At 39.6% G+C, this 13,187-nt stretch overlaps 1 protein-coding gene across 1 annotated transcript in view; it reads right to left on the minus strand.

Annotated features, from left to right (window-relative positions):
- LOC306801903 (transmembrane protease serine 11E-like) overlaps nucleotides 1-7,571 on the minus strand; it is a gene marked incomplete at its 5' end in the record, with an annotated part of 44,189 nt that extends 36,618 nt beyond the window's left edge. The window contains one exon of the mRNA XM_079305451.1: nucleotides 7,408-7,571. Coding sequence (XP_079161577.1) covers nucleotides 7,408-7,571 — 164 coding nt within the window. The remainder of the gene's footprint in view (nucleotides 1-7,407) is intronic.
- Between the last annotated feature and the right edge of the window lie 5,616 nt (nucleotides 7,572-13,187).

The raw sequence follows: 13,187 nt of genomic DNA on the forward strand, positions 1-13,187 counted from the left end.
CAGCCTACCCCAGAAAAGCAGGTTGTGAGGATCCTCTCTCTCCTGAGGGTGTGAGGCGCCTCAGTGAGTTCCCACGTACAAAGTACACACAGCTCACTCCCAAAATACACACCTCATGAGCCAGAAGTTTAAATATAGTCAAATCAGTTGAAATAATTGCAAGTGACCCCTGCACCTGTGTGCAGGAAAGGGGCAGCAAGCAACTGTGTATGGTTCATGAATACCAAAGCAGATCATGATATTTCATTCTAATTCCATTATGATGCCTTACAATTACAATCTTATTACTTTGGCTTGGAAAACAACTGACTCAGGCCAAATATCATGATATGTGATTGAATTAAAATGGGAGTAATAATTTGTCACTTGGATCTGTTCTGACTTGCTCTGCATGTCCTATTTAGTGCTTCCTTCACTCCTGCTATCCTGTAAAACAGCCACTGACCTCTCATCAAGTTTTTGTCAAAACTCATTTGTGACTCTGTAGCAAAAAACCCCACCCCCAAACAAACAAACATAAAAGCCAACTAACCAACCATCAAAAAGACCCCCCAAAAAACAAAGACTCAATTTAAATTGTGCTGTTAACTGTTCAGAGATGAGCAACTCCAAAATTATTTCTGAGACTATTGTATGAAAATTGCCTTAAAGCTTCCACTGGAGAAATGAAAAGTATGGAAGTATAAATAGTGAGGACTCTACCTCACTAACAAGAATGTTTCTAGGAAATCATAGTGAGTGGTGAGTTCAACATTCATTTGTTGTTTTATGGTTTGCTGGGGGGTTTTTCCCTTACTCCAGGTAATAGACTTTTGCATGGCTTATATGCTTTGCAACTGTGTTTATTATGTTAGAAATGAGACTGAGTTACAAGAAAGGCCAACAAAACAAACCCAAAAATGCATTTAACTTAAGGCAACATGCTCTTGTCTTCTTGTAGATATTATCATTAAAAAAGCAGCTGTCTTGATTAGGCTGCACAGAAGGAAAACACTTGAAAGGTCTTTCAGCTATAATGATCCTGGCATAACCTCAAACCAAACTGCTGGGTTGGAGAAGCCCATTTGAAAGGCTGAATGCCACCTCTGCACCACAGTAGATGAGCCTGAAGAAATTACTGCCTATCCTATCAGTGAAAAAGCAGTTTCAGACCAGAAGTAACGTGGCTGGGACGTAGTTAGAGTTCTATGGGACACAGTTAGAGTACTATAAATTCGAAACCTTTTCAGGATTCTCTTGCATACAGTGTAAAATTTTTTGTAACTCTTATTCTTTATTTCTTCTATTTCAAGTTCCATTTTATCATTAATAAAGAGAAGTCAAAGTCCACAACAGTTACTCAAGTGTAATTCTACTCTCACATGTCTTTCACCTAACTCATGAAACCTGTTTGGGAATACCATTTGAAAAAGGTGCAGAGGGGTCTCAGCACCAGCTTCTAAACTCAATTTCCTCAAACAAGAAGCTGTTTGACAAATTCATCTTAGAAAGTCACTTAATGGGGGAAGGAGGTGCTGTTTGGGCCTTGGATGTCTTTTTTCTTGATTTATCTTAAACTTTCACCCTTCCTTTTATATATATAAAAAAGAAACAGCTGCAAAATTTTATCCTTCACTTCTAATTTATTTTAAAAATGAAAATTGGTTTTCAAAACAGAAGGTATTTTTGAGCAAAATATCCTTGATTCATCTGTACCATCTAGATAAACATCTTGAATAGATATGATGCAGACTAAGAGGATTTCTAATCCAGATTTTCAAAGATATCTGTGAGACAAACCTACAAAGATTACTGATTTTTTTTTAAACTCCCATTAAATTTTAACTTTATTATGGCTTTACTGCACCTTCTAAGGTTCATTCCTCAAAATTTAATGATTTTATCTGACATATCCCACTACGTAAACTTGAACAGTACTTACAGGGATTCAGTATACACAAGAGAAATAACTATGCCAGAACTGATACAACTGAGATTCATGTGATGACCCGTCAGGACTTGAACACTCTCGAGAGAGATGATAAAAGTTCAATGCTGGGAATTTATTTTTCTCAGACCAAGAGTCAAGCAGTCTTTGCTTACTCCATGGGAGCTGTGTGCTCAAAGCAAGGGAACAGGGCCTGAAGCCTAGAAATGCATGCTAAGATTAAAAAAAATCCAGCTGAGAAGGTCACTAAAGTCTTCCAGAGCAGAAGTGGAAATTTTATGCCTGAACCAAATACCTGAAGATGAAAGCTCCCTACTGACCTCAGAGGGCTTTCTGAAAAGGTCCCTTCTGCTTCCAGCTTAAGTTGCCCTTCCCTCTTCCCTAGAAACTCTGCTTTTTCCCAGGGAACCATGCCTGTGCACTAATCTTAAATGCACTGCAAACAAGGACTGGATTCATCTCTTGACAGAAGACTGCCAAGTCTCAGATTAAGATTTTTCCAATGAGGAAGAGTAGTGAAATACTTGCTGGCAAAGAGAAACAACAAAAACTGGCATAGAATTGTTTACACTGACATAACAATTTCACTTCTTTGTCTTGTCTTCGTTTTCTAGAAATTTCCAACATTGTCTCAGCTTTTTCAACTAACATTCAGCTAACATTTTCCCAGAAATACCCACGGAGACCTTTCCTGAACAGTGGTATGTGATTTGGAGCCCTGCATTCCATACTTGGGTTCCTTCACATCATACACAAATAAGCCTTTCAGGAACTTTTTCCTCAACAAGGAGCTCATACCAATGAATACAGAGCCAGAGGGGTCCCTCCCACTATGCATTTTAAAATACATAAGAAGGACCCAGTTAACTAAATCCAACTTTTAGTAACAGACAAGTATCAAAAGCAAAATGTTAGTCTCAAAGGAAAATTAAAAATATTGCCTACTATCCTAACTTGGGTTTTTAAGGGTGTTTAATAAACAAATTATAAACATTGCATAAAATAAATCATAAATGCACTTGCCTCACTGCAGCCTGAATCTCTCAGTTTATAGAAGAAATTAGTGCCTTTTACCTACTGAAATTTAGATTCACTTCTTGCAAAGAAGCAGAATTAAAACTGCCATCCATCCATCCATGAGTCAAATTGTCTGCTTCAGAGTAAAACTCTCAGAGGTTTTCCTCACCAGGGCTGGAAGCACACTCGGACACAGTGAAAGACCTTCATTACCTGCAGTGAGCTTCCTATCAGAGGCATGTCCAACTCAGTCAGCATGCACCAGGAAAGAGAGCACAGACTCTGCTTTGGCATGCACCCACTGGCAGTGGCTGCTCAAGAAAGGTGCTGACATGAGAGACTGATGAAAAGCCAAACCCAAAAGAGTCACCTAGAGATGATGTCTTGTGGGCTATTACATGTTCTTTGCTTTTAGTCCTTCCCATATGAGAGGCATGCTTAGATTGACAACATTTCTCTACTGTTTTAGGATACATACAGTATTTGAGAAAAAAAAAATCACTATAAAATACACAAATAGTAGGACAATGATGTGCTTCAATTTGCTTATTGTAATATATGTCCTTACTGGACATGAAAACCATACTTACCATCACGCCCAAGGAGTTCTGCAAATCTGATACAGCTCTTCTGCTGGTGTGCATTTGTGACAGCTTATGTCAACTCAGAACTCTGTAGTTTAAAGGCTTATATTTCTGGATAACAGTACATATTTCTGTGCTTTATTCTAATGTCCTGGTTTTGACTGGGATACGGGTAATTTTCTTCCCAGTAGATGGTACAGAGCTGTGTTTTAGGCTTAGTGTGAGAATAATGAGGGTAACACAGTGACGATTTAGCTATTGCTCAGTAGTGCTCACTATCAGTCAAGGACTTTTCAGTTTCTCACACTCTGGCAGTGAGTAGATGCAAAAGGAGCTGAGATGGAGCATGGCCAGGACAGCTGACCTGGACTGGCCATGGGGATATTCCATACCACAGAGCACCATGCTCAGTATATAAAGGGGGGGAAAGTTGGCTGGAAGGGGCCATTCCCTGCTCTAGCATTGGGCAGTGGGTGACCAAATGTACTGCACATCAGTTGTCCCTCTTGGGATTTTTTTCCTGCATTATTATTACTATTATTATTATTAGACTGCTCTTATCTTAGCCTCTTGGTTTTTACCTTTTTTCCCTAAATATCCTCCCCATCCCACTAAGTGGAGGGGTGATAAGTGTGGGGTGTGAGTGGCTGAATGGCACTCAGCTGCTGTTTGAGGTTAAACCACAATATATAATAAACAGTTGCTAGGCTGGGTAGATAAACAGTGAAATGCTGTAATCTAGCAATGTATTTTCACTGAACAGCGATGGACAAATTTGTTCATGGGAAAAATGCTGCTGAAATTAGAGAAAGCTCCCTAAAGAGCTGATACTGAAACCCCAGACAACTCTCCAGTGGCAGGGAAATTGGCTACTTTCAATTCTGTGGAAAATTGTTCAATTCTGTATAAAATCTGTCCCCCTGTTATTACCAAATATGTCCACAGACTACATGAAGCTATCAGACTGTCTTCTATCAGAAGCGTGTCAAAGTAAGCCATCGAAGCTTTGTGTTAGTTTGGCTTCATTCAAAAGGGTGATCTGTATGTAATAAAAAACACAAACATGGAAGGAGTATGTGGTGGAAGCAGAATGCCTTGATTTGCAAAGTTTGTGCTGACCCAAAATGCCCAATCATAAAACTGCATAAGAGAAAAAGCCAGTAAAGGGAAACACTTCTGAAATACCCTCTAAAAGGAACAGCAGAGGCCAGAAAAGCTGCTGGAATTACACTGGGGCTTGCTCAGGGAATGAAGATGACAAGATTTTAAGGCTCAGGAGGAAGTCTTGTCTCACTCTAGTTTTCCTGTCTAAAATGGCCATAAACTGGGGGAAATCAGCAAGGAAACATCAATGGTTCCGATTCCATCTTAGTCAAATCAGGTGTGGTATGTACCAGAAGCAAAAGTATTTCACTATTCAGGAATTCAGGATCTGTTCTGGGACAAACTGAGCAGAATAGGTTTCTCTTCAGCACCATGCAGGAGCCACATCTGCCTCCTACAATAATGAAGATAAACTCCCAGTAATGCCAGTAGCATATGAGTGTCCTTGCACCAGGGCTGGTATCTATTTCCTGCTACACCTCAGCAGTCTGTAATTTGCATTCATTTTGCCCACCTACTGCATGACAAATTGGTGCAAGTGGCACTGCATTTCCACCTGCATATTCACTTTTAGACTGCCATATACAACACCAGCTGCTCTATACCTCACCCTGCCAGGGCACGAGATCTTCACAAGGAAGCTGCAGATAGGACACTGCACCTGCTTCCCAGAGTGTAGGACACAGCACAACAGCAGGACAAGACCTGCAAGGTCTACTCCACCCAGTTTTCCTCAGCAGGTTTGTTTCCTGAAGGATTTTACAGGGCACACGTTCCAACTTAGCTTGAAATGCTTTGAAAAAAGGCATCTTGGAACTGGATAAAGCAAATAGTGAAACTCCACTCTTATAAGGGACTAAGGCAGAGGAGGATGAGCTCAAACAGCAAAGCTTACAGCTCCACACTCAGCTCCACATCCCTGCCCAGCAAAGAACTCTGGACATCTAACAGACAACACGGAGGCTTTCATTAAGACTAGGCAGTTTCCATCCCTTCCCAAACATGTAAATATGTAACTATCCAACACAGATTTCCCTTAATGTACTTTAGATTTTATAATAATTTAAACAACCATTTAAACAATTAAATCCCTTCCTAAGTAGGGAGCAACCAAATCATACTCAGAGGTTATTTAACTACCCTCTAGCATATTCATTAAAATTATTTACACCACTGTTGATATCACAAGGACATGGCAAGTAGATTTACATCTAACAAGAAAAAAAGGGCTTTTCAATTCTGTTAGGCAGAGAACTCTTTTTTAGTTTTCCCTGTTTATGTAACAAACACAAACTGGTAATCACAAGTTATGGACATTTCTTCTTTAGGTGACACTTAGAGTAGCACATCTTTTAAGTTTTTAAAAAGGGCAGAAAATCTTTGGGTATTGAGCAGGGTACTACTGAGCAGCACAGAACACAAAGATGAACTCCATCCTCTCCTTGCACAGTCAGAACTGTTGATCAAAATTATATTGTCGTCACAAAATGAGAACAACACTTCCGTGGGCAGGAAGAGTAGGTTTTGTCCATCCAGAAACAATGTTTCTATTTCAGCATGCCCTGAAATTATTTTAAAAACCCAGTTTTTAAAAATACCAAGGATGGAAAAAATAAGTAGTGTCTTGCAATCATCCACAGCCATTTGCCTAAAGCAACACAGAAAGAAGATTAGTGTAATCTCTAACAATTATACACAAAAATTCAACCATACAGCCAAATCATTAGGATGCAAAAAATAATTCAATTTCTTTTGAATTTTGTTCCTGTGGCCATACTTTTAAGCTTCATCGACTACTGGGACTACAACAAAAAACAAACTCATGGGATATTGAGCAACCCCTTATTGTCACATGAATCCAGAATCCAGTGAATTAAACAGAAATTACAAATTGCAAGACGTTTTCTGTACATCTAGAACCCAGTTTCTGTTCTGACCCAAGAGATAATAGTAGAGTGTTGCAGCTGGAAGACTTGTTTTTGTAAAACTACTCTGAACTTTCCAGTGATGTCTGAAATATTGTTATGGTAAAACAAAACTAAGAATATCCAGAATCTCTGACTGCATGAAATACTTTCTGAAGCAAGCCACCTACTCATTACTCCCTAGAAAATCTTGGCTTCTTTGTTAAAACACAAGGGTTAAAACCAGAATGATGAACACCTATAGTATTCAATTTATGTAGTCATGATGACACCACTTATTTAACCAGGATTTGGGGGAAATAATATTGCAACTACAGCTGACCAAACCCATGTTTTATAAAAATCACATTAATAGCACTTGATTGTGACACAAAAGAGCTTCTTGTTTCTGCACTGCTGCAATAAAAGCCTGCTGCAGGCAGAATAAGATGATCAGAAGGAAGAAAAGATAAGTGTCAACCTGATATCATCTTTCTAAACAAACAGCAAATCATTGTGCTGCTGGCTGTGCTAGAGAAGGATTTTTTCTGCATTTCTCACTTCAGCGATGTTACTCTTTTCATCCATACCACAACATCCAAAATCACCCTTTCATCCAGCAATTTCCTGTTCAGCTTTCCCTCTGTTTATCATCCCTTTTCAGGCTGCACATTTCAAACAAATCCATGATGTACCCCAGTCTAAAAGGATGAAAGAGGGAAATAGAGCATTGAGCACCAAAGGTAGGAGAAAAAACAGATTTCTCCTCTGGATCTATGTCCTTGAAGCCTTGAAGCTTTTCCATAGACAGTACCCTTTACCACCATTACACCTCCAATTTAAACTTGCCAGGTTAAAACATGCCACCTACTTTTGAAGATCCCATGGTAGGTCCCGGTAGTCCTGGTAGCCTTTCTGCCCACCAATGAAGGCTTGGCTGAAGTCTGGGCTGCGCAGAGAATGGTGCTGGAAAACGCAGGAGTCGCATTGACTGGTGTGACGGGAAGGGAAAGCTGTTGAATGAAGATCCTTCATTGAGGCACAGCTGGCGCAACACCCAGCACCCTGTGGGTTATTGCAAAATGAGGGAACGAACTTCAGAATAAAAACAAACAGAGGTAAGCATGGAGTTGATAAGGAGACTGTAACCTTCCGATCAGCTTCGCATCAAAGAGCTCCCCAGGCAGCGATGGAGTGAGCAGATAAACCGGCCCAAGCAAGAAGACTTGTTCTTCTCTACAGCGAAACAGGAAGTGCGTGAGATTTCCCTTTTCCAGCACTCCCTTTCTGTCCAGCTTTTATCCCAATGGCAGGCCTTGTCCCAAGTGGTTGCACCTTCTACCACATGCTCACTGCAAAACTCACAGTGGAGAGGCACCACACTGTCCACAACATTAAGTCACCTGTCTTCAGAGAGAGCCAACACAAAAACAAATATGGACATAAATGGCTTGGTCAGCCAAGCCTGATCTGCCTTGGTGCTCACTCATCCACAGCTATCCTGGACTCCCTTGGCATCAGGGACAAGACAACTATAAGTATCTAGCCTCCTAATTACATGTTAGTCATTTAATGGTTGGCATAACCCCGCCTGTGGAAAATGCTTACTCTGTGAAAAGGGCCACCAATCTCCTTGGAATTCCCTTCTCCCAGCACAAACGTGATTCTTCAGAGCCAGATGAAAAGGGGGAAAATGGAGATTCACCAATGAAAAAATGTGCACTTACATCAAAAATCACAAAACAAAAAGTAAAATTACAAGAAAGCAAATTTGTTTTTTGCTGTTTGATGCACTGGCATTTGTGCCAAAAAGCTTGAAGTATTTGGTTTTCCCATGAAGTCTCAAGATTTCAGTTGGAAACATTCACTATCTTTTGTTGGAACATTCACTATCTTCCAGAAACACCCTCAGCAAAAAGAGAGGGGAAGGGGGAAAAAAAAAACAAGAGGAAAATTTGAGGAAAATTTTACCTAAACATACCACGTCATTCTCCATCTTTTCCCCAAGTTATCCATTCATAGGCATTTCAATGCAATTGTAGGAGTGTCTGGGCAGACCATTTTGAGGACACTGGGAAAAGCTGATCACTGCTGAACAACATCTGCTGTTTCTGTAACAATGATTCCTTCATTTGCTTTGATCAAATAATTTGGGGTTTTTTTGCTTCTTTGAGCTCTCTGTGGAAAGGGCATTGGCACAGTTGCCGCCTTACCAGAGGCTTTACTGACTGAGTACACAGGTACCTGTTAAGTACTAATATCCTTGCTGGGCTGTACTTTCCATTCCCCACCACCCACCCTGTTATTTTCTTTTTCAAAATTAGTAAAACTCAAAAAAGATTGTGCACAAAGGATTCCCTGCTCCACCCAGAAACACACATATTCCCCCAGGAACTCAAGCACTTGATGGAGTGATGGAGATTGATTACAAACCAATTAAATGCAGGAGTCAAAAAAATACCTTAGATTTTCTTGTTCAGGTTTTTTCCTCTTTTTTGTTCCCCTGGTTTTCTGTTTGTTGGTTTGTTGGTTTTGTTTTTGTTTTATTTTTTATGCTGAGAAAAAGTGGCCCTTGAAGTGCTTACCCTGTGAAATGTGGAAAATTCTCCCTGATGTGTGCAGAAGTTCAATGCCAAACTCTGACCACTTGGATCAGGTAAAAAACATATTACAGGAGAAGTAGGTTTTAGCAAACAGCTAGATATTGAGACATCATTTACCTGAAATCTTGAGCCATGAAACAAGAATGAAAAACATTCATTAGAATTGCAAATGTTCTCCGGAAGAAGTGCCAGAGAAAAGGAATTGGACAACAATTGATGAATGAACTTCTGGTAACTATTAGATCACACTAGGGACAGACTATTCCTGTTGTTACTCCAGAGTATGAATAACAAAGATATTCCTAAAAAATTATTTCATTTTCTTACAATTGATCATATTTTGCAACCTGCCTAATTAATTTTTAAGTTTGTTGCCTTTGTTTGCGAGTTAATTAAACATTAAAAGGAACTGTCCAGCAAAACAGTGTGAAATAAGGAAATACACTTGCTTCTTTCAGATGATGCAAAATGAATTTACACATACCTGTGCCCCAGAAACAATGGTACAGACAGACCAAGAAAAGACAATAATTAACAAATAATTTTCCTCACAATAAATTATCAAGTTGTAAATTGCTTGGTATTAGGGTGTCATTCAGTAAGCTGGGCAATTAGTAACCTTTTTTGGTTAATACTAGGGAAGCAGTACGGAAACTAGCTATCAAAGCGTGGGGTGGAAATCCAAGAATGTGGGTGCACAGGATTTTGTGAATGAAAGTATAAAAAGGTGTAATGACCATTCTCTCTGTTTAACCCTGCAAAGTCAGCCCAGCCGGTCAGACAGACTGCTTGCCTAAGAATGGTAATAACAGACTGCCTGGGTTTGTCTTTGCATATTTACACAGGGTCACAGGCTCTAGAGACAAAAAACATCTTTAGAGAAGACCACTGGCAAGTCCTGTAGTAATAACATCTTTGGAATTCATAAGCAAAGATGTTTTGCATAACTGTCTACCAGTTACACAAGCCAGGCCATGAATTTCAGACCAAAGACAGCAATCAATCATTACTTTTAAACTGAGAAGTGAGTGTTCCTGTCAGTGTTGTTTAACAGAACTGACAGAAACTCTGTTAAACTGCCTAAATGTTAAACAATGTGAATTAATTAGAGCTGATTTGAGCAGGGGGTTTGACAACATGACCTCTGTACACCCCTCACAGTCTGAATTACTCTGAGATTCTCTGTGAGCATCTTACGAGACCAAACTGGTACACTGCGAGGAAATCCTTCCCTTGCACAAAAGTCTTTTAAACAGATGAGTTTTGAAAAGTTTTCTTTTCAGCAGTAATAGATTAGACATCAGCTGGGTCTGATATACTGACAGTTTAACTGTTTTATAGAAGAGTGTTGTTTAGCCACATTTACAAAAGACCACAAGAATTACTCTTCCCTTCAGTTCTTCACTTCAAGCCCTTTGATAGAAATTCTACCCACCCAGCCAAGTACAACCACACCAGCTGAGTATATGACACAGTTACCAATGTAACTGAATTATCAATAATGCTTTAAGTGTTACATGCACGACATAGGCACTGTTAGAAAATCAGCACAAAGCTGTTTTCTAAGCCATAAAAATATTTGCCAAAATTATGTCCTTTATGAAGTCTAACGCTCCCCTGCTTGCATTGGACCCAGTAAAATGTGACAAAAGGGCTACTCTTTTTTCAATCAAATAGCCACCTTCCCATCTATAGCCAACACGGCATGTTCAGTAATATTGCAATAAAGCTGTTGCATTCCATTTTTTTCTCTTAAATAACCTCAAATTCCAAGTTCATCCTGCTGGCTATTAGGTATTATAGACCAGGATCAATGAATTCCAGCAAGTTTCATTCATCAAAAGCTTACCCTTCCAGCTCAGAATATGGTACAATTTATATAGTTTTCCATTATGACAGGAAAGGGACAGGAAGAAATCTGATCAGTGTCTTCAATCTACAAAAATTATCAAGAATTGTCTATATGGGAGACCAAAGCATGCCATTGCAAACCTCTCTATCCTATCAAGTTCTCAGAATCACTGCTGGTCTGCTATCTTGTTTGCAAGAAGGCTGACAAGTTCAGAAAACTGACCCATGGTGCCAAAAAACACCTGACCACGTGCCTTTCCAGTCTACTCTTTCACAGGACAAAGCTCTGGCTTTGTTGATGCAGATAAGCAGACAAAATCTGCTCAGTACTTGCTCTCACAGCCATAGTCTACTGTATCTAACATACTTAGAGGGGAAAGAGGGATGCCAAGCTTTCTGATGGGAGAAGCCTGAAACTCACACAGGGCTACAGTGTCCTGTGCCTAAAGCCTCCAGCTTTAAGCAGCTACAGCCTCCCCAGATTTTGCAAGCAAACTGTGTAGCATCTCTGCATCTTTGAGGCAGAAGGAGCAGTGCTTTGTCCTCCAGCTCCTCTCTAGTGAATTGAAGCAGAGCACCAACAGCTGCCAGGGGTGTATTGTACAATACAATTCACCCTCTAGTGGATGACACAGGACCTCTTTACCTGCACATAAATTCAGGTAACTGCTGGCCAGGTGGGTAAATTCCATCCTAGTCTGGATGACATTTTACTCATCTAACAGCTTCTAACAATCAAAAAAGCCAGATGATTAAAGAGAACATAAACCAGCACATGAATCCATGGTATAGGATTAGTGTAACGTTCTAAAACAGAGGAGTCCCCAGTTTACAGTTGCTTACTGTGATACAGGAAATTAGTAAATACGTGAAACAGAAGGTAAATTTAAAGGAAGGCAAACTTAACAGGTTTTATTAAATTTACATATAAATTACATTCCTGTGCACATTCCATGATTTATAGTTAGATATATCCCATTCTACCTTGAGTGAAGATGTTAATTCCTCTAAAAACACAGATGAGACAAACTGCAGCTTGTAGCTTCACAAATAGGTAAAAATGCAGCTTAAAATAAATACAAGTCTGCTAGACCACCTAAATCAAATAAAAAGTTTTGGCTTCAGGTTTCCTTAATTTCCCTCATGGAAAGCCAGACAAGGTTGACATCGGCAGTTTTGCCATAAGTAAGGGATCAAGGCCCATCATGTCCAACCACACAAATACTCTCTTGGATGAAGTCTGTTTTTTTCAAATGCTCTTGTTGATAGTCACCATTTGGTGCTTAGCATCACCAAGAGGCCTCAGAGCATCTGAACTACATTACTTCTGAGAAGAAACATGAACAGAAGTTTCCTGTAAGGAGAATCTCCATAAGGTAGACCAAAATAAAGGCTTCCAAAAGATCCACCACGTAGATGCCAGGTCCTCTTCATCCCCACTCCTCCTGACTAAACTGCTGACACTCGGCAATAAGGGAGATGAGGTTCTGTATCCTTACATGTAGACCCTCAGAAATGGCAGTTCCTTAAGCAAATTACAAGTTGATTTTTTGTTTGTACCACTTTGGAGAATGAGATTTACTTGAGACTGAGCTAAAAATGCTTAAGACTTTCTGATATAGTGCCCAAAAGGAGCAAACTGGAAAGTTCACAGATTCAAAATTAATTTTTTTGACATCTACTTATCTGTTTCAGGGAATCAGTGAGAAAGTTGGTATTTGCAACCCTAAAAATGTGAAGTGTGTAAATTTCAATGAAATCCAGAAGATGCGGAAACCATTATGCCCTTTTAAAACCCAAGCCTAAAGTGCTTTGAGAACTGAAAGTCCATAGTATTTTTTAATTATATTTATGAAAAAAAGTATAAAATTTTATTCACCATCTTGGCAAGACATGTTCATCTGAAGATGCTGAAATGAAATTTGTTGGGCTCAGACCTATGGAACCAGTCTGACAGTGTTTATTCCCTATGTAGAAATTAAACCACCAAGTTTGTTTCTGAAGCTCACAACATTCCACAAGAAAAGTTCCTGGAGGGAAAAAAAGAAGTCAAGTACAAGTATAGAATACACAACAGCTGCAGACTTTCTGTGGGCTTCCAACTATTCCAGTATCTCCAGTGAGGCTCTAGAAAAGCATTGTTCTCTGGACTGACAAACAGATCACAGGCCATGTCATCAAAATACTTCTGTTATCA

Source organism: Erithacus rubecula (assembly GCF_903797595.1).
Source record: "Erithacus rubecula genome assembly, chromosome: 5".
Taxonomy (NCBI): domain Eukaryota; kingdom Metazoa; phylum Chordata; class Aves; order Passeriformes; family Muscicapidae; genus Erithacus; species Erithacus rubecula.